Source organism: Sinohyriopsis cumingii, chromosome 14, assembly GCF_028554795.1.
Source record: "Sinohyriopsis cumingii isolate HCF-2022 chromosome 14, ASM2855479v2, whole genome shotgun sequence".
NCBI lineage: Eukaryota > Metazoa > Mollusca > Bivalvia > Unionida > Unionidae > Sinohyriopsis > Sinohyriopsis cumingii.
In genome coordinates this window covers 12580898-12603840 of record NC_142974.1, presented here as the reverse complement: position 1 = coordinate 12603840, position 22943 = coordinate 12580898, and the positions used below count along the sequence as shown (strand labels likewise).

Sequence of the window (22943 nt, the reverse complement as noted above, 5' to 3'; positions counted from 1 at the left end):
AGTGTTAGCCTCCAAGAACTGTACACGTGTGTTAGTTGTCAGAAAAAACTGTACACAGATATTTTGCTTCAAAAAACTGTAAGTAGTTAAGTGGGATACTATACGTACAATGGGAATTAGCATTACGGAGACCCCTGGGACAATATACGTACAATGGAAATTTAACATGGCGAAAAATCGTGGGTCAAAATACGTACAAGGGGATTTAACATGGAGAAAAATCGTGGGACAATATACGTACAATGGAAATTTAACATGGAGAAAAACGCTGGGCCACTTTAGGGACAATGGGAATTTAACATAGAGTTTGGGTCTGTCTAGGGACAAGGGAAATTAACATGGGGAATAGAGTTTGGGCTTTTGGGATTTTTTTTTTTATTTTTTTAAAGTTTTTTTTTAAATTTAAATTTAAATTTAAATTTAAATTTAAAAAACGGGGTAGGCAATGGAAAGGCTATCTCTTTTCGAGAAATATGGCTGGCCCTGAAAAGGGCCTTTGGGTTTATGTTAATGTATTCATTAACATAAATGGTACCGCATTGGTCTTCTTCTTGTCCTTAGGCTACGTCTCACTGTTGGTCCGTAAATCAGCACTCTTTTCAGGCATCCTTGTCTTTCTACGTAGATCCTACGTATCCACAGGCTGGTGTTTGTCCTGTGGACAACGACCCACTTGGATCGGACATACATGGGTATGTCCGTCCGGAACATCATGGAAGACACAAGCGTAGAAGATTGCACATCGGTCCACATCTTGAAGCGACGAGAACAGGTGAATCAATGCACTGAACTGCGCTTATTTATAGGTAGAGGCAGGATTGAAACGGATTGAGTTCATTCACCAATCCAAACACGCGTTACAAAATTCAGTCAGCCCGCATCCAATCCGAAGAGAGTAGTCTGTGACGTCAGTTGGTCTATATAGATTCGCTAGCGCTTGTGTGCAGTCAATCTATGCGACAGTGATTCAACATGACGGAAACTCAGAAAACGATCCATTGGGGTGCACCAGCAGGGAAGACTGCCCAAGGGAACCCGGACTTACTTTCAGAAGAGGTACATTGGGATTTTGTGGATTTTCTTACCTCGCAAGAATTTGTTCCGGAACCTTCGTTACCTTCTTCATTACCGCAAGTGGAGAATTTTAGACAGAGACAGAAAGAAGAATTGGAGAAATTTATGCAACGACAAAAGGAAGCGGAACAAGCTTTTCTCCTACAGCAACAGCAACAGCAACAAGAAGAGATAAGAAAAAAACAACAGCAACAACAGCAAGAAGAAGTAGCAGCAAAGAAACAAGAGGGTGAAAATCAAACGGCTACGGTACTGTTGGACATTTTAGTGGAGTTAAGAAGTCTGAAACAAATGTATCAGACTTCTTTATCACGACCGAAGAGAATACGACCTTCCCGAGATAAACACGCCAACCCTGTGACTAAGCCTGTCGTACCACCCTTAGTGATTTCAACCCAATCATCAGAAGTAGGCCTTGGCCGTGGCAAAGGCTTAAGGCAGTTAAAGTTGATTGGTTAAACTCACTCCTACACCATAAAGAAAAAAGGCCCTTTTCAGGGGACCACCCACATTTCTCGAAAAGAAATACAATTTCAATTTGCCAATAACTCAAAAATAAACCCACCCATTTTACCCTTATAGTACGTGTCTGTGTATGAGTGCGTGAGTGTAGCTTCTTATTTTAAAATCAAAACTCAAAGACACTTACCTTATATCATTCATGCATTCTTTTATCCATTTTTTTACAATCCAATTCACAATTCACCACAGAACACTTTAAAAAGTTCGTACACTTCTTCTTTTTCATTATTTAGTCTCTCTGTTTTTTGAATTTCTTCACCGTTTTTTCCTCATTTTCTTCCCTTCTTCTTTTCTTCTCCTGTTTCTTTGCCTCTTTTAAATAGAATTGTCTTCTTTCTTCCTCTTCTTCCTCTGAAGAATCCCTCTCTTCTTCCGAAGAATCCCTCTCTTCTTTTGAAGAATCCTTCTTTTCTTCTGACTCCTCTTGTTTCTTTTTTGGGCAATCTGGAGACCAATGTCCTTTTTCTTTACAATAATAACAGGTATCTTGACTTTTGTCTTTTTTAGCCCATGTTTTTGTTCTATTTTGACGGTCTGGACACTCTGAAGACCAATGCCCTTTCTTCTGACAGATATAGCAAGTATCTTGACTTTTATCTCGAAAGGAAGGAGAGTAGTCTGTCGGCTGTCTGACGAGAATTTTCTAATGACCCCTCGCAAAGCTCTGACGAAACGTTCCATCTGGGTAGTCTCTTCCATCGTTGTACTCAGCTTGAGAGTGAAATGAATAGTGAAAGGACAAGACACACACCCTTTTTATATACGCTGGTTTGCCAAGACTATAAATTAGTCTATGGTGTTTAAACTTGAGTCATTTGACGTTTTGCAATAAGATGAAACGATCCCATTCATTCGAGAAGAAAGAAGAAGAAGAAAGTAAGAGGCAGAAACGTGATCTATCGCCTCGTACCAGGGCTGAAATCTTGGCACAGATTCATGCCAGTGATTTTGAAGAGGACATGAGTGAACCAGAATTTGAAACCTCTAAACCAAGTTCGTCACCCTTAGTCAACCCTGAAAAATACTATTCCATTCGAGAGACGGAAAAGCGCTCCTCTAGAAAATTTAGAACCACGGCTTACACCTACACGGTGAAGTTTAAAGATTTCAAGGCCGACGTACCCTTGGAGAAAGCAGAAGGGTTCATCACCGAGATGTGGGATTCTTTGCTCACCGACTCAAGCGACAATGTCAACCCAAAGAAGACGATCGCTTGACACTATCCATAGATCACGACGGTTTGAAATCCCCTGTTTGGATCGAGTTTAGCAGACCTGCAGAACTAACCCCTTCCAAAATCATGGACAAGATTCAGCACGTACAACAATCTAATGACCAGTTTGACATCACCGATGGTAAAGCCACACTGAAAATGGCCCACGTCTCTCTTCCTCAAGGGACAGGACGCAAAAAGATGTTATTGGTGAACGAGCTTCGCAGCATTAAGCGTAGTCTTGTCCAAATTCACAATCCTCATGACCAGATGTGTTTAGCCCGTGCCATCGTGGTGGGACGAACCTATGCCAACAAGAACGACACGACAGAATGGAAAAGAACCTGGAACACTATTCAACGATCCGATCGAGCCAAACAACGAAACGAAGCAGAACTCCTGTTGCAACAAGCTGGCCTGTCCAAAGACACACCCTGTGGCATTCCTGAGATGCAAAAATTGCAAGATGCCCTAGCTCCACGCTACACCTTGAAAGTGCACCCTCAAGAAATGCGCGGGTCTCTGTTGTTTCGAGGCCAGGATTTTAAGGACGGAAAATACATTCATGTTTATCATCACGATGACCATTTCGATACCATTACCAGTATCACCGGATTCCTGGGATACGGTTATTATTGTGAGAAATGTGATTACGGTTATAACAATCGAGAGCAGCACAAGCATTGTGGATTGAAATGCCCAGGATGTTTGGCCTCTCCACCCTGTCTGAGCGAAGAACCAGTGCCTTGTTCGACTTGTCTGCGCACGTTTGTCAGCCCTGCCTGTTACCAGCAACATTTGAAAACACAAGGTTCACAGAAGAAATGTGCTTGTCAACTCCTGAGATTGTGCCCTACGTGTGGACAAGGCATACTTACCAACAATGCCAAGGCACACGTATGTCGAGGAAAGAAAAAATGTCACATTTGTCACCACATCGTGGACTTGGAACACGAATGTTACGTGCAAAAATACCAACCCCCACCAGAGAAAGAGGACGGTCACAAGAAGAAAGGCAATTTCATCTTTTTCGATTTCGAATGCATGCAAGAGACTGGCATTCACATCCCTAATTTCTGCGTGGCTCATCGAGCGTGCGAGAAGTGCATTCAAGAACCTATCTTCAGTCATTGCCCTCACTGCAGCAAGATTCCTGGAGGACGTGAAAAAATCTTTCGGGGACCAAACACGTTAGCCGATTTTGCCCAATGGGTCTTAGACCCCATCGACAAGACGTGGAGCCAAGAGGACATCGAACGTTACGGAGATTGTCATCGTCATGCCACGGTGATGGCTCACAATTTCTCCGGATACGATGGACAGTTTCTTTTGAGGTACTATACGGAACATGGCACCGAACGTCCTAAAGTGATTTTGAACGGAGCCAAAATCATTTTCATGCAAGTGGGACAAGTACAGTTTAAAGATTCGATGAGTTACTTGGCCATGCCTTTGAGTCGAATGCCTAAAACGTTTGGAATGACAGAAATGGCTAAAGGGTACTTTCCACACTTTTTCAATACGGAAGCCAATCAACATGCTGTTCTACCCCATTTGCCTGAGGCTCACTATTACGACCCCGACAACATGCGTACCGAAAAAGTATATAAACTCCCTTCAAACCCATTTGGTCATTTTCGACGACATGTTAGGAGAAGACGAAGAAGAAATTAAACTGTGGTTCACGCGCAAAGGGCATCACCGTAATGCCAGTGTCGTTTACATCACCCAAAATTTGTTTCAACAAAGTAAAGCCCATCGCACCATCAGTCTCAATGCGCATTACGTGGTCTTGTTTAAAAGTCCTCGAGATAACTCGCAAGTGCAAGTCTTAGCCAAACAGTTAGGAACGCCTTGGCTGACTCAGGCGTACGACGATGCCACTCAAACTCCACACGCCTATTTACTCGTCGATTTGAAACCTACGACTCCCGAGGATTTGCGATTTCGTACCCACTTGTTTCACCACTGGTGCCAAGATGGAGGACCTGTCCTGTACACGTCTCCGTCCTCGACTTCATTTCACTCCCCATAAAAAAATCTATAAAAACCTCAGACCCTTTTTCGTCTGTCTCACTCTCAGTGCGAACATGACGTCCCTTCAGTCGCATCTTCCCGTCAAATTGATTCGTGCCTTGTATGGCATCAGTCGAGAAAAAGATCCACAAACACGAGCTCGTGTCTTAGAAGCTAGTCTCAAAGAAGTCTTACGATGGTTCACGGTGACGGCACGTCAATTACTCCAAGGAATCATTCAGATTCCTCATCAAACCAAACGCTTTTTCGATCGAAACAAAGTCGCTTTGGTCCAACTGGCCGATCCCCGCATCGACACTCAAACCAAAAAACAAATCATTTTGAAACCTGGATGGAGCGGTACTCTAGGAGGGGTCATCATTCGCTCACTCTTAAGATGGGATCCTAATACCCCCAAAGTTATACCCAAGACAAAAGTCCAACGAAGCCCCAAGAAGAAAAAGACCAGGTCCCCAAGGAGAACTTCTCCAGTGGCAGGACCCTCCTCTTACCAGACACCACCCCGGAAAAAGAAAAGAAGCCCCCAGAAAAAGAAAAGTCCACAGAAAACTAGTCGCAAGAGAGGCACTTCGGCCAGGACGCAACCTTACACTCGCAAACCACGACCTGCCACAGCGGTGACTGCGTCTCCGGCAGCTTCACGTTTGTCCACTTCTCCGTTAATGACACCCAGAACTGAAGAGTACTTGGAGACGTTGATCACACCAAGAACTTCTCCGTTGATGACCCCCAAAAGAACTTCCCCAGTGGCAGGACCTTCCAATTTAGTGGCAGTGGCTGCTGCTCACAAAGTACCTTCTCCCAAAATCAAAGTTCAAGAAAGATCGGGCATGTTACAAAGTTTACTGGATTTGTCCAAGCAAGAACTGGCTCGATTTAGTCCGTTGCGTACCCCTGCACGACGTGTCATGCCTGTCCTCAAACTGATACGACGCCTTCCAGTATAAAAAAGGCCTGTGACCAAGTCGGGTATCAGTGTTTTTTCGGTGCTCCTGAAGACTCAAAGATGTCACCCTCCAGAAAACCCCAAGGAAAGAAAAGGAAAGGACTGCCACCACGTTTAGCCAAACATGGGGACATGTTATCTGTCCTGTCCAAAGCTTCTCCACCCCTACGAAAAAAACTCATTCAAACGGCCTCCAAAGAGGTCATCGATACCGTGTGCGAATGTTGTTTGAACGTTTTGAAAGGCACGATCCCTTTGTCCAAGCACCAGAAACAATGCTTAAGCAAACATCGTCACGTTCTTCGCCAAATGGTTCGAAAGAAAATTCCCATTCGTCAAGAAAAGAAGATGTTAGTGCAACGTGGAGGTATTTTACCTCTCTTGTTAGGCCCCATACTGAAAGGAATCTTGGGAACCATGCTGGGAGGACTGCTGGGAGCAAGATAAAAAGGCCTTCGGAAGTCCCAAGATCTCAGAATCGACCCCTGACAACCCCATGGAAGGACGAAAACTAGCTTTAGTGCCTTACAAACGATGGATGGAATACCATCGGTGGCAAGAACAACGCACCCCGCATTTACCTCCCAATCCCCATTTGAGCGAGATGTCCCAGTTACAACACGAATTGCAGTCCTTGATGGATCGCCAAGATTTGTCCGAAACAGAAAAATCGCAAAAGTACGGTCAACTCTTGCAACGACTGCAACTCTTTCACCAGAAAGCTTTAGACGAAACAGCTCTACCCACTCTGAAAGATTTTAAGACCTTGATGAAAAGTCCAGCACCATCACCAGTACCAGTACCAGTACCACCAGTACCCGTGACCAAGACAGAAAAAGGAGAAGAAGAGGAAGGGTTTCAAACTCCACCAGAAAAAGTTCGCAAGTTAACAACACCACCTACCTCCAGAATTGGATGGATTAAAAAGATGATGGCCACCCCTTCTTCCTCACAAGAGAAAAAGAAAGTGAAGACAGAAGTGAAGACAGAAGTGAAACAAGAACCGATATCCCCCGCTCAGACATCCTTCTCCTCTTCGACGCCTATTGCTGGCCGCACACGCAAAGCATTGCAATCCAAGAAAATACCCCAAGAGAAAAAGAGTAGCATCCTCCAAGAGTGGGTGTCTTATTAACACACCAACCAACACAAAAAAATGGAAAAAGTCTTAGCCAGCATTTACTACGATCCCTCGCATCCTGCAGGTTACGCAGGAGTTCAAAAATTGTATCGTGCTGCCAAAACTCGACTGAAAAGTCTCCGTTTACCTCAAGTGCAACGATGGTAACAAGAACAAGCTACCTACACTTTACACAAACCCATTCGACGCAAGTTTGCCAGAAGTCGCACCCGAGTGGAAGGCATCGATCATCAATGGCAAGCCGATTTAGCCGATGTCTCTCATTTGGCCAGCTACAATCGTGGCTACAAATATTTGTTTTGTGTCATCGACGTCTTTTCCAAATTTGCCTGGGTCGTTCCCTTGACTTCCAAATCGAGCAGCGAGTTAGTGCGAGCCCTGCAAGGAGTGTTGAAACAAAGCGGTCGTCCCCCTCTTCGATGGCAAACGGACAAAGGTACCGAATTTCTGAACCAAGCTTTCCAAAAAGAATTAAAGAAACGTGACATTCATTTTTTTACCACCGAGAATCCCGAAACCAAAGCCAGCATCGTGGAACGTTTTCAACGCACTTTGAAAGAACGCATGTGGAAATATTTTACGCATCACCACACTCTGAAGTACATCGACATCTTACCGCACCTGGTGCAAGCGTAGAACCAATCTTACCATCGAAGCATCGGACGTGCCCCGCAAGACGTGACTCCCGAGAACGAAGTGTTGGTGTTTGAGCGCCTGTTTGGTACGTCCCCGACGAGGGCTGTCCCCAAGAAATGTGGAGAGTTGGCCGTAGGAGATTGGGTGCGCATTGGCAAAACCAAACGCACTTTCGACAAAGGTTACTTACCTAACTGGACGACCGAATTGTTTCGCGTCACTGGACGAGTGCATGGCCGTCATCCTGCCGTCTATAAATTGGAAGACATGAACGGAGAAGTGCTCAAAGGAACGTTTTATTTGCCCGAGTTACAACGTGTCACCAAAAAAGAAGACGACGTGTACGACATCGAAAGCATTCTCGAACGCAGAACCCGTAAAGTGGGCAAACGACGTGTCAAAGAAGTCAAAGTACGTTGGAAAGGATATCCGCCCAGTTTTGATTCTTGGATCGACGCTTCGCAAGTCATCGACTATAAAAAGAAGTGACCATCATGCCTTTTCACACAGCAGACGCAGCTACGTCGACCACTCCTCCTTCCCCTAGTTCTTCTGTGCAAGATTTACAAAAACAACCCTTGTGGGTGTGGTGTGGAGAACGTGTGCCTAAAACGCAAATCGTCTTTTTCTGCCAAATCTTCGTGGTGTATTGTGTCATCGGGGCAGCCATCGCCAATTTGAGTTTGCAACAAGGAGACAAACAATTGTGGACCATTTTATTGAGCAGTTGCATCGGCTACCTGCTTCCTAATCCCTCCCTGAAATTCACCTCGAACGGGAACCCCGGGAACCTTGTGTCCAGTGCCAGTGCCAGTCACCACTTCAATCACAACCAGAACCCCATTTTAGACGGAGACACGCCTCTGACGTCCAGTAACCCCTCGGACAGCCACAGAACTCTGGAATTATGAGTCACCAAAACCAATTTTACTTAACTTTACCCAGTGACAGTTCCATGGAGGTGTTTCCCAAGAACACGTTGTGCTGTTACACGGCCAAATTACCTCAGGCCATCCAGTTAGATCACGAAGCCCATTGGGAAGTGGCTTTAGTAGAAATGATTCACCCGACCCAAGTCCTCAATGTCATTCCCAATCAAAATTTTTTTGATGTGGAAGTTCATGACGAGCAAATGCAACAGTGGATGGATAGCATTGTCAAATATGACAAGAAAACCCGTACACAAAAGTACACCACCTATCACTTGTTCATTCCCCCAGGCTATTATTTTAGTGGTCAACATTTGGTCAGCACCATAACCTCCAGGTTTAATGTCGTGTTTCTGAAAGCTTTGGAGCATGTCAACAAAAATGTCACCATGGAGTACCACAAAGCAGCTCGTCGCTTCTTGATGAAATTTGAACGAAGTAAAATCGTGTCCATTTTATTTTGTCCTGAATTGTTTGACATGTTGGGCGGAGACATGGACATGAGAAAGGCCATGCTCAAGAAAAACGAATTACCCATCGTTTACGACAACGAGTCTTTTAGCAAGTTATTTCGTGCTCCGGTAGAACTGAACCAAGGACTGAATTTGAAGTTCGTGTATTCCGATGTGGTGGAGTACAACGTGGTGGGACACACCTCCGTACCGTTACTGCGTGTCATTCCTTTCAAAGTGGATTCTGCCACGAACGCTGACGAGGAAGGTGGAAACACTTACCACGTCCACCGCGAATTTGTCCATCCTCACTATTTGCCTGTCAGTAAGTCGTATTTGGACACGGTCAACATTGCTATAAAAGGAGATCTGGGACAAAATATTCCATTCACCAAAGGAAAAGTCACGGTGAAACTCCATTTTCGAAAACGGTTCTCTCACGACTCGTAAGTAAGTCATGTATCCAGTGTACCGAGGGGTTGCTCGACAGCGAGGACACGGTTTAGGAGACATGTTAAAATCGGCCTTTCGTTCGGTGGCCCCGGTGTTGAAACCGATGGTGACACGCGGATTGCACGCCTTGAAAGATGCGGCACTGACGCAAGGCAAAGAATTTCTCCAAAATGTCATCATCGACAAACAAAACCCTAAAGAAGCCTTCATGAGGGCAGGCAAAAATGTCTTGCTGCAAACGGGCAAAGACATTTTAGGTCAACGAGAAACACCTATAAATGCCCTGCACGCTACCGAGTCAGGCATTCAGCAAGGACAAGGCAGAAAGAGACGACGAAGAAAACACCCTTTCACCAGACTTCAAGCGAGAAAGGCCAAGAAAAGAAGAACCGTTCGAGACTTAGACGTTTTCGCATATTGAGAAAAGAGACAAAAAAATGATGCACCGAGAATCTTGCGCTTGTTCCAAGACGGAACTGGATCTGTTTGCCATGCCCCCTACCATGATGACCATGCAAGAATCCCAGTGGGTGGAATTTCACCCCGTCTCCTCACTGACCGATTCCGCTCCCATCGAGTTTGAAATCAAAGGACAGCCCGAAGATTACATCGATCTGAATAGCAGTTACTTGTACCTGAAAGTCAAAATTCTAGATAAGACTGGAGGTGCTATAGACGATGAAGCAGTAGCTCCCGTCAACAATTTCATGCATTCCTTGTTCAGTGGAGTGGACTTGTACTTGAATAACAAACTGGTCAGTAGCAGCATGGATACTTACCCTTATCGTGCCTACCTGGAAAATCTCTTGACGTACGGAATAGATGCCAAGAACACTCATCTCAATGCCTGTGTGGTATGGGAAGCTGACGAACCTACCAAGTTTGAAATATTGGAAACTGATGAAAAGAAAGACAACAATGATGGATCTGTAGAACGAAGAAAGAGAATCACGGGAGCCGACACAAGTTTAGAACTGATGGATCGTTTGCATTTGGACATGTGGTTGCAAGAAAAGTATTTGCTGAACGGGGTGGATGTCCGCCTGAGACTGAATCGTAGCAGTGCCGCTTTCCATTTGATGGCTGATAGTGACGGTTACAAAACCAAAATCCTAGAAGCCAGACTCTACGTACGCCGTGTGGAAGTGTTACCTAAAGTGGGAAACGACATCAGTCAGACGTTGAGTAGAACGACCGCTAAGTATCCCATACGACGCGTGGAAGTGAAAACCTTCACCATTCCCAAGGGACAGCGATCCATGATCGAAGATCATCTGTTCCAAGGACAGTTACCCAAACGTTTGATCGTTGGTATCGTCGAGAATACAGCCTTCAACGGAGCTGCCGAAAAAAATCCTTTCTAATTTCAACACTTTGGCGTGTCCAAAATCGAAGTCAGTCGCGATGGCAAGACCTTGTGTACCCGACCTTTCGAACCTGACTTTACCAAGAAGAATTACTTGAGATCGTACTTGTCCCTGTACGAAGCCACCGGACAGTTAGGAACCAATACCAGTCACGGTATTACGTACGAGGATTATGCAGGAGGCTACGCTTTGTGGGCTTTCGATTTCACTCCAGACCAAGGCAGCGACGAGGGACATTTCCACCCTATAAAATCCGGCCAGATTCGTGTGGAAATTCAGTTTAAAGACCGAGACCCTGATGAAACGGTGAACGTCATCCTGTATACAGAATTCGATAATACCATAGAAATCAACAGTTTGAGAGAAGTCATCCTAGATTACTAGAAACCATGGAAGACTGTTATCCCTCTTTACCTAGTGGAGAAACTTTTAGTGTTGGATTATTGTTAAAAAATGTTAGAGTTCTTGTTGTTTAGTGTTAAGTGATTTTTGAATAAAAAATGTTGTGTTTTGAAAAAAATTGTTTGATGTTATATTGTTGGATTATTGTTAAAAATGTTAGAGTTGTTGTTTAGTGTTAAGTGATTTTTGAATAAAAAATGTTGTGTTTTGAAAAAAAATGCCTTTGTCTTTTGTTTAGCTATAAGAATGTTGGATTGATGCTCTTTCATTTCTTACTATCCCTCTCATGACACTCACTAAACGTTGCGACTCAAAAACCGTGTGGAGGATGTTTTCCTTCACGTCCGCGCTTTAACTTTAAGAACCGGGTTGTTTCCAGTCTAACCATCCATTGTCGACTCATCCTCCTAAGAAGATGTGCTCCAAACTAGCTAAACTCAACGAAGCCTACGTGAATTTGCATAGGGTCAGACACAGTCTGATACCGAAGCCAGAAGAAATAGAGAATGTGAGAATGTTAAAAATCACTGAAGACCTGATAGAAGAGCTCTTCAGAGAAGAAATGAACAGGGAAAAAGAAGAATGGACAGAGAAGTACAGACTTCAGAGACAGCAGCAACAACAACAACAAGAGCAGCAGCAGCAGCAACCTGAAGCTGACAGAGGCTTTGTAGATTGCCGTATCGACACCAAAGAGTTCTTCTTTTCTTTTCGAAGAAGCAGACCTATCGCCAGAAAGTCTATCCTCAGAGGACATCGCATTCTTAGAAACTTAAAAAAAGAATGCCATAGCAAACAAAAAAAAACAGCCCTTTTCAGGGCTACCCCAATACTCTAGAAAAGAAATAACGATCGATTTGCCAGTGTGTGTAGGTAGAGTAGTGTGAAAATAAACACTAACTCTTTTTTAAAAAATGTGAGGGTATGTGTTTGTGTGTTAGTAAGTGCTTAAGTAAGTTGGTATGAATAGTAGATTAAAATCATGTTTTTTTTGGTGTTTGAGGTGTATATTTGGAGTTAGATTGGATTGCTTAGCGTATGTGGATAGTCTAATGAAGTGATTTATAAAAAATTTTAAAATAGTGATGGGTAGCATAAAAAAGTGAGTGAGTGTTTCTTTTAGGTCCGCGCGTTGTTGTTTTTGGTCATGATGTAGGTAACATCAATTTTATGTTTTTTAGGGGGATGTTTTCCTTCACGTCCGCGCTTTCACTATAAATTGAAACTCGCTGGGCAGTCTAGCTACCCTTGTTGATTGATCAACACCAAAAATGAACACGAGACTGTCTAAACTGTTGGAACTTCATGTGCATCTGGAATATGCCAGGCGCCTGTTGAATGAACTGGCCACGGAAGCCATTGTGGAGGAGGGAAGGATAAGAGAGGAGGAGGAAAGAAGAAAAAAAGAAGAGGAGGAGAGAAGATATAAAGCTGAAGAAGAAGAGGAAAAAAGATACAAAGAGGAGGAGAGAAGAAACAAAGAAGAGGAGGAGGAGAAGGAAAAGAAGAGAAGAAGAATAAATTTCAGAATCCCAGAGAGCGAAAATTGGGATTCTGAAGCGACATATCCTGCCTCTGCTCTCTCCCCCAAAAAAGTAAAAAGTAACTGGGGGATAAGATGTGCATGTGGCGCCAGGCCTGGAAGGTGTCACCATTAACCAGGTGTCCATGAAGTTCCAAAAAAACAGCCCTTTTCAGGGCTACCCAATACTCTAGAAAAGAAATAACCATCAATTTGCCAATGTGTAGGTAGAGTAGTGTGAATATAAACACTAACTCTTTTCTAAGATAGTGTGAGGGTATGTGTTTGTGTGTTGGTGCTTGTAAGAGCTAAGGTATGTTTGTGTGAATAGTAGATTATGGGTTTCTTTATTGTTTCTTAGCGTATGTGGAGAGTATAGTTTGGGTTTTGTAACCGCTCACGTACGATTGTGTGGATAGTAGATTATGGATTTTGTTTATTGTTTCTTAGCGTATGCGGAGAGTATAGTTTGGGTTTTGTAACCGCTCACGTACGATTGTGTGGATAGTAGATTATGGATTTGTTTATTGTTTCTTAGCGTATGTGTTTGTGTGTTTGTGTTTGTGTGTTTGTGTTTGTACCCGCTCACGTACGATTGTGTGGATAGTAGATTATGGATTTGTTTATTGTTTCTTAGCGTATGTGAAGAGTATAGTTTGGGTTTTGTAAGCGCTCACGTACGATTGTGAGGATAGTAGATTATGGATTTTGTTTATTGTTTCTTAGCGTATGTGTTTGTGTGTTTGTGTTTGTGTGTTTGTGTTTGTACCCGCTCACGTACGATTGTGTGGATAGTAGATTATGGATTTGTTTATTGTTTCTTAGCGTATGTGGAGAGTATAGTTTGGGTTTTATTATATGAAATGAAAAAGTAGGGGATGTTTTCCTTCACGTACGCGCTTTAAGTATAAGAACCCACAGTATTCGTCGTTCAAACCATTCTGCAAAGAATAAAAAAAGAAGATGGCTTCTAACCAAATGGACAAAATACAAACATTACAAGACGTTTTAGACAACTTAGGAATGATGGAGCAGATGTTGATAAGACTGGTTGAAGACCATTATTCCTATAGTCCCCATCGTGTAAAGATGGAAATTAATAACTTAAAAAAGGTAAAGGACAAGATTAGTGGTGTCATGAAAGAGATAAAGGAGGAGAAGGAGGATGAAGAGGAAAGAATAAGGATAAGCAAATGGAACGAAAAGATTGAAAAAGAAGAAGAAAATGAGAAGAGGAAGAAAGAAGAGGAGGAAGAGAAGAAGAAAGAAGAGCAGGAGAAAAAAAAGAAAGAAAAGAAGAGAGTGTTGGAGATAAAATAAGAACTTGGTGGAGAAAAAGAAGAAACTAGAAGCAGAAGAAAACCCAAAGGCCCTTTTCAGGGCCAGCCATATTTCTCGAAAAGAGATAGCCTTTCCATTGCATACCCCTTTTTTTAAATTTAAATTTAAATTTAAATTTAAAAAAAACTTTTTAAAAAAAAAAAAAAAAAAAAAATCCCAAAAGCCCAAACTCTATTCCCCATGTTAATTTCCCTTGTCCCTAGACAGACCCAAACTCTATGTTAAATTCCCATTGTCCCTAAAGTGGCCCAGCGTTTTTCTCCATGTTAAATTTCCATTGTACGTATATTGTCCCAGGGGTCTCCGTAATGCTAATTCCCATTGTACGTATAGTATCCCACTTAACTACTACTGTACATACATGTATTAGTTTCCGGAAACTGTTCATACATGTGTTACTTTCAAAAACTACATAGTTATGTTTGTTTCAGGGAAATATATTCAAACTCATATTATAAAGAACGACAGTTTGTAGGATAAATTATTATCGAGCATTATGGAAATATTAATATCATTTATTATTTTTAATATAAAAAAAACAACGATCGGAATGAACAAAACCATCCACCCACTCAACCCCGAAATGTATACGGTCGGTTCCTAATCTCAACATGATATGTGTGTATATATACATAGCAATCCATCAGATCCTGGAATGTGCTAGTTTGGTAAAAAGATACTCTTGCCAACAGATTTAAATGACAAATTAGAGTTACAATTACTTGTTATTGCCATTTAACAAATACAACTTACCTAGCAACATTACCTTCTCACGTCCCAACCCTTGATAGAATAGCGGAGCACTGAAACTAAGATCTCTGCTCGAAACAATATGCTTACCCGGCGTGGTTAGTCTCCTGGGTTTATATTACGTTATTAAATCACAGGTATATCACACGGTAGCTATAGAGATACCATGGATAGGGTGGAAATGTTATCTGTGTGTTAGACATTTTTGTAATGAATACTGACTATGGCATCTGTAGATGCAATTCATAAATGACCCAGATTAAACAGTGTAGATTAATAAACTGCCCTCGAGTCAATCACAGGCGATTTTGTATAGTTATTTGTGTATATATGTATGTAAGTACGAAGGTATTGTGTCGTCTAGTCTTTAAAAGACCCATATATGAATAAATGTGTCATATTCACAACTAATTTATTGTAGTTTTTTTAAGATTATGAATTAAAAAAATATTCACATGGAAAAAGCTATTAAGATATATTGTTATTGTTTTCTAATATGCATAAATATATGTAAACATCATAGTATGCGTAATTTGTCATACAATGTTAATTTTTTAAAAATATTTAAACAATAAATTTCAGCTCGTGTTTGAGTTTAAGAAATTTACAGACTTTTAACTAATACGTGTTCTGTACATAGCAATTAATGTATGCATATTAAATATATGCATTGATGGTGTACAAAAATGGGTATGTAAAATTACAAACAAAACGGCATGCACAGATGAATTTTATCTATGTGTTTGTCTGTTTGTCTTTCTGTCGGTCTATGTATGTATGTATGTGTGTGTGTGTGCGTGCGTGCGTGCGTGTATGTATGTATGTATGTAGCATGTATCTATGTATATATGTGTTTATGTATGTATGTATGTATGCATGTATGTGTGTGTGTCTGTGTATGTATGTATGTATGTATGTATGTATGTATGTATGTATGTATGTAGAAGATATCGTTGGGGAAGAAATTTATTTAAACGGACATCCTGTGTACTAAAATAAACGTAAGTGGGTAATAACAGCATCCATATAATAAGCATAATGCATAACAGATACAACTGTGTACTAAAACAAACGTAATGCACAACAGATAGAGCTATGTAGTAAAAGCACAGGATAATATCTTAAACTATCACTATAACCCCCGTCATGCAAGCAATCTAAGTAAACCACCTTTTAGCTGAGGTCGCCTTATGTCTAGGTATTTTATACATAATATTGATATATAAATTACTATGAAATGACTATATAATATTGCTAAATTCGTTACTAATAAATAATGAAATTAAAGGACCAAACCATACTCGCGTTATGAAAGGGACCGCCTTATACTAGTGCATGTTAAAAAGAAGAGTTAATATAATGTTTACTTCTGTCGACAAATCTTGTATGCATTAAGGCTTATAGAATAATTTAAGAAACTCGAATTATTTATAATACATATCTGATCAGGAGAGAGAGAGAGAGTCTCAATCATCGAATTTCTTGATTAATTACGCATACCATTACCATATTTACCACAAGCATCCTCTAATGAGTTTTGGTTAATTAATTGGTTATCAAACTTACTTAATTTTAGTAATATGCATGTAAAGTTTACTGCCATACTTTTTTATCAGAGGTATTTTACCCGTATCAGAATTAAAGTATTGTGTAACATTCGAAACAAGAACAACTGTAGTTTGTTTTTAGATGTGGCAGGAACAGAATATATTACTGTATATGTTTAACAGTTGTATACAAGACCACAACTTTTAAATGAAAAACTTCAAGATAATTTGATAAGATGTACATGCAATTGTTAACATTTGCACAGGTTGTAAATGGTGTAATTATTTTCATCTATATAAAAGAAATATTAAAAAAGCACTTCACGGCTTGCCAAGATCAATGCAAAGCATGTTTCTATGGCATCAATAGTCCTATTGACTGAAAGAAACGATCCAACATATTTATGAAGGAAGACTTCGAGGTGGTTTATTGATTAATACCATAGGCAATTATCGCTATCCAGGGATTAAATACCTATTGTGGAACCAATCTGAAAATCAATTATACATAAAGTGGAACCTTAACTACAATCATTAAATGTACTTTACTTTCCATACGTACATGTCAAGCGGTGGTTATAGTAAATCTATTAAGTCTTACCAAGAATGAATGTATCTATATTTTTATTCCTCTTGAATAAGCTTGAAAGTATAAGCGTAGGTTGAATGTTTTCCTTTGTAATATGGTGATATTATATTTTTACCTGTAAAATTTGATTTGTTATCTATCAGTATTATGGATTCTCTAATTCTCAATAATATTGCACTTTGTACGCGATGGATCTCAAAATTCAAAGATACTTAAAGGAAACCGACATCATAGACTTCAATAAAAATTGTATTAAATTTAGGAAAATATTCCACTAAACCCTTTGTAGCAATCAAACTTTATTCAATCTTGGTTTTTGGGATTTATGAGTTTCATGAATTCTAACCAACTCGGCAGCAACCAGCCAAATTGGCGGCTGCATGGACTGTGGTGCTGCGATGAAGTACTCAAGGGAACAAATTAGCGACAACAATGACACACTCGAACCAAAGAACACAAATCAAAGTTTAAACAGGCCAAACTTGTAATTGGTTTCATAATTATAAAATTCATTCTGTTCAGTTTTCCTAACCATGTACAACCAGCCATTTATTATTAATTTCAAATTTCAAGCATTGTTTACTATTTCATATTTACTTATTGAAAATGTATTAATATGCACTAAACAAAGTAGTAATTCAATCTGAAGTAATCCATCATATGGTCAAATTCATTGTTGTTTTTCGTTTTTTCTGATCCTGTGGCGGTGCAAGGGAAAACGTTTTTCATTGGCGCCCCTACTTTGCACTAGATAACAGTTTTTATATCTGTTGCCACCTAAAGTTTTAATGTAAATGTAAGTTTTGTGATGAATAACACACGTTTTCTTTGCAGTGAGTTGGTTAAACTCTGCCTTGGAGACACTTACGATGAACGAGCTTTTGTGGACTTTACCCCCCCCCCGCCCTCGGTCTACGCCGCTAAAAGGTTCCCTCCCACAAATTCCTCGCCTATTTTTTTTTTTACAACCACCCTAAACGAAATTATCTGATCCGCCACAAATAAATATTTTTCGTCCGTTAATATAAAAAAATCTGTAACCAATTCTCAATTTTGAAATTTTGGACATTAAAATAATTTCTTAAAAATTATTCAACTCGTTCCACAAAGTAAGGTCGTGTTTAAAGAGGACGCGTCCTCACTGTAGGACTATTCGCCTGATTGACCACAGAAGCTAAACCAATACATGCCGTATCTGGTATTTAAGAAATGTTTGCACGAGTTAGGAATCGCCAAGAAGTAAGTACCACTTCGTACTCTGGAAAATGCCATTAAAAAACGGAACATCAAAATAGCACTACTTTCTGTGTTTGAGCTCAAATTAAAACCGCAATCTCATGAGGGTTAGGGTGGAGTGGCATATTTTAAATATTATGAAGCAAACGATTAAAATATAATTTAGTTATTTGTGCCAAGCGACCATTAAGTTCGGCTTTGACCTTTCATCCCAAATGATCACTCGTAATAGATTCTTCACGTAAATAGTGCTCAGCTCAGAATCTCAAGCAGAAGCATAAATTTTTTAAAGAAGAAATAAGCTCAGTGTAAACGTGTGGAGCTTCTCAAAGGTTCTTGATTGTAAAAAAATAAATCCGCAGAGATTGTTACTTGTGGAAATGGCTATCGCTTGTAATATTTGATTTTTAATATAATTGGAGTGAGGATCAGGTTAACATATAAATGTACTAGAGTTTGCATAATTACAGTTAAATATTTGGTACTTACTGATTTCTGTTGTACCAGATTCTCCAGGTCGAGGTGGGACGTAGTCAACCCAGTACACAGATCTCCTGAAATTTTATGAAAAATAATTCTAATTAATAAATTATCTTCCATTTATACAATAGGTGTCATTAGAAAGGATTTATTTTTCCCCCAGACGCTGCCGATAGTGACAAATGTTTGGATATAAGGGAGTTCAGATAAACAATTTTGTATTACAAAACAATATAAACTGCCCCCAAGGTGTCGCTGCTATTTCTTTCCAGTATTCATGTCAGCAAAAAGTGAAAACTGGACTGTTCTTTAGAAATGACCGTTCTTGTTTTCATGTTAGCTTTAAAGAAATTCTCAAAAGAGTCATATATATTAGGACAGAATTTTTTAGTACAAGTAACAAGATTGAAAAATTCCTCTAAATTGTATTAAGAGTAAGTTTTGATTAAATTGTATTAGAAGTAAACTGATAAATCATATTGGAAGCAATTTTCTACTAAAATATATTGAGATTGAATCCATTTATTCGTGTTGCAATTATATACTACTATTCAACAATGATTACGCTATTATGATCAAGTACGAACCGTCTTATACACACATTGCTTGTATCTCATTCTCAGCACAAAAAGAGTACATTCATTAGGTTACGTAAATAGTGAACTAGACAGATTCCAAAGATTCCTATAGAGGGCAAATGTGCTGATCTTGCAGGAGTACCTACGTAATAATGTACATAGACCTAGACAATAATCTGTAAGAGACTACGAAGCCTCACTTTGAGATTCTGGCCAACGCAAGAGCTAGGAGCGCGCCATATTTGGCGTTGTCTTAAGAAACGGGTATATAAGCCCCAGCCACGGGCTGACATCAGTTTTGTTGGCCAGAAGCTCAAAAAGGCTTTGTCTTTGCAGGTAAGATTATGATCTATGTACAGTTTTTCATAGTATAAGACTTTTTAGAGTTATAAGAATTTTTAGTGTCAAGATGTTAACCTAACATCAGTATGTTTAAACATTAGATCATTTTAATATTTCTTTACTATTATTTAACATAATGTATTAGAAAGTTTAACTGTTTGAAGAACTTATATTTACTTATAATTATATTATTGATTATGGTAAAAGCAACGTTCGCTACCAACTTCATACTCAGTAATAGTTAATTTAGAAATAAAATACTCTTTAAATAATAGAGTTTAATATGTGGACATTTTAGAATTAATTCAGTAAAATATATTTCAATTACGGTATTAGCCTGAAATATTGAATTTTAGATTCTTTTGCTATCGTGAATTTATTTGATATTTAATTATCTCTATTACATTCTAAACGGCAGATATTATACAAGTATGATGTTGGTAAGTGAAAGAATATCGTAGTTTTATATGTATTTCTTATATCCGAAAATTGAGCAAGTTGTAGTTTGATATTGAAATGTAAGTTTATATGTTGAGTATTTCAATAAAGTTTTGCTGGCCAGAAGCTCAAACAGGCTTTTTCTTCGCAGCTCGACCCGTGTACTCTCGCATGCCAAGCTTTCCTAACATGTAGCTGTATTTACAACATCATCAAGTGACACCTCTTTCCAGAGGATTGAACTTCCCTTCTTCTCTCTCTCTCTCTCTCTCTCTCTCTCTCTCTCTCTCTCTCTCTCTCTCTCTCTCTCTCGATGTTTGGAAACAGAGTGACTTAGAATTTACGATGCAAATCTTTCGTAATATATATATATATATATATATATATATATATATATATATATATATATATATATATATATATATATATATATATATAGGTACTACTGTTATTAACTAGTCTTTGCTTATTGTAAATATTCAAGAACAAAATGATTGACATTGCAACTCGAAACGGAGATGACCCGGAAATCAAACAGACAGTGCAAAAAGTGGCGTTTTGCACTAAATATTTTATGCCATCAGGGGCGCACGCATAAGTAATGGGGAGGGGGGGGACATGCAATTGTCAGCTATGACGTTTTACTGTTGTAGGCCAAAACATTTTTAGAGGTCACCCATGTATAACCACCGCTAATCATATAGTAACCTGAGATGACAGTCATGCTTGGAACTGTTTTCCAGAAAAGTGTTCCAAGAGACCCATTGTCTTACCTGTCTCAACTGCAAATATTCTTTTGTGGTACCCCAAACAAGGCGTCCTGGGGCAATGATTATTGGTTGAGCCCCTACTTTGCTACAGAAAACAGTTTTGTGTGTGTCAAATGTCACGCTCCCTCCTCCCGCTTTATAAATGTATCTTGTAGAACTGTCCCCATTATCCTAAGGTGAAATAATGTGACAATTTCCGATTAATAAAAAAGATGACACAAAAAAGAAAAAAGAAAAACAGCTTTTGACGATGCCAAGTTGTCCTCCCTTGCGCTACCACTGTCCGTATGCTTGTCAGTTTAACTCCAATATCTAAGTCTCCGAAACTTTCCCACACAAAACTGCAATGCCAAATTAGATCAGAAATTCAAGACAGGACCTCGTAGCATATTAGTGTATGAACTTTAAACCAAACTAATATTAACTTTGCCTATTAAGCAAGCTGTACAGAAACTCCTTGCACGTCAGCGTAGAAAATAAAAAACCTATTATAAAATTAAACCAAGATTTAGCATTATTTTTAAATGTATACCGTATATACTCGCGTTCAAGTTGAGTCCAACTACAAACAAAACCGATCTTGGTCATTCGTCGCATAATGCGTCGACAAATCAAGGTCTCTGTTTTACTGAATACTCATTACAAACTGTATTATGCGTCGACAGATCAAGGTCTCTGTTTTACTGAATACTCATTATAAACTGTATTATGCGACGAATGATCAGTGTCTAAGTAGTTGGACCCGTATTGTAAGCATGTACATACGGTATGAATTTTTCTAATGTTGTAAAAGATAAATGTTTTAAATTATAGATACACATCTTACTCTCCTTATTTATGTATGTGTCATTCCTTGAATTTTCAGGAAGATTTTAATTCTTAACCCAAGCCACGTGTGCTCCTTGTGAATGACGTATTAGTCTGGAAATCAGACACATTTTTTGTAAATGGAGACTAATCAATAAGTGAGGAATAAGCACGTGCTACAACAAAGAAAGAAACATCAATATACATATCTACGTTCGTGTCAGCATGCTTTTCAATAACAAGTGTATCATTTGCAAGCCGTCTGAAGACAAGTTTCATTCCAATCGACAGGTATACGAACAAATACTTTCCAAATATATTGTGTAATTAAACAGCCCAAGGATATGCAAAGATCTAAATCATCTAGATAGCTGTGTGGTATGACCGCCTGGGCATTTAGCAGCCAAGCCTAACAATTTGCTTGTAAAATTGGTAATGATGTAATATATAAAATTGGTAATGAGATAATAGATCCCACTCATTTGGCCAAATGACGAGCAAATAACCGTGAAGTGTCCAGTTTAAAAAATGTTGAAATTGATATTGTTTATACATCAATAACTTTTTAAATCGTACTCTACAGAGATTCGAATCCGGGTCCACAGGTACTTCATGGACTTGCCCGTAAGCACAAAACACTATACCATCTTGACCATGAACACGTCACCAAAATACAAAGATACGTAGCAACTGTAAATTATTATAGCAACACAGATGGGTAAACACGTGGCAATTCGTACATTATTATAGCAACACAGATGGGTAAACACATGGCAATTCGTACATTATTATAGCAACACAGATGGGTAAACACATGGCAATTCGTACATGATTATTGCAACACAGATGGGTAAACACATGGCAATTCGTACATGATTATTGCAACACAGATGGGTAAACACATGGCAATTCGTACATTTTTATAGCAACAGAGACGGGTCTATACATGGCAATTTGTACATTATTATAGTAACAATGATGGGCCTATACATGGCAATTTGTACATTATTATAGCAACAGAGATGGGTCCACACATGGTAATTTGTACATTTTTATAGCAACAGAGACGGGTCTATACATGTCAATTTGTACATTATTATTGCAACACAGATGGGTAAACACATGGCAATTCGTACATTATTATAGCAACACAGATGGGTAAACACATGGCAATTCGTACATTATTATTGCAACACAGATGGGTAAACACATGGCAATTCGTACATTTTTATAGCAACATAGATGGGTCTACACATTGCAATTCGTACATTATTATAACATCAGAGATGGATCTATACATGGCAATTTGTACATTTTTGTAGCAACATAGATGGGTCTATACATGGCAATTTGTACATTATTATAGCAACA

General features: G+C 39.5%; 1 protein-coding gene across 2 annotated transcripts in view; it reads right to left on the bottom strand.

Annotated features, from left to right (window-relative positions):
- The window catches only part of LOC149783263 (sperm microtubule associated protein 2-like), a 45613-nt gene that overhangs the window by 8029 nt on the left and 14641 nt on the right, over positions 1-22943 (bottom strand). For both annotated transcript variants that reach the window (XM_089931492.1, XM_089931493.1), the window contains exon 3: positions 18647-18711. In XM_089931492.1, the coding sequence (XP_089787618.1) occupies positions 18647-18711 (65 nt within the window). The remainder of the gene's footprint in view (positions 1-18646; positions 18712-22943) is intronic.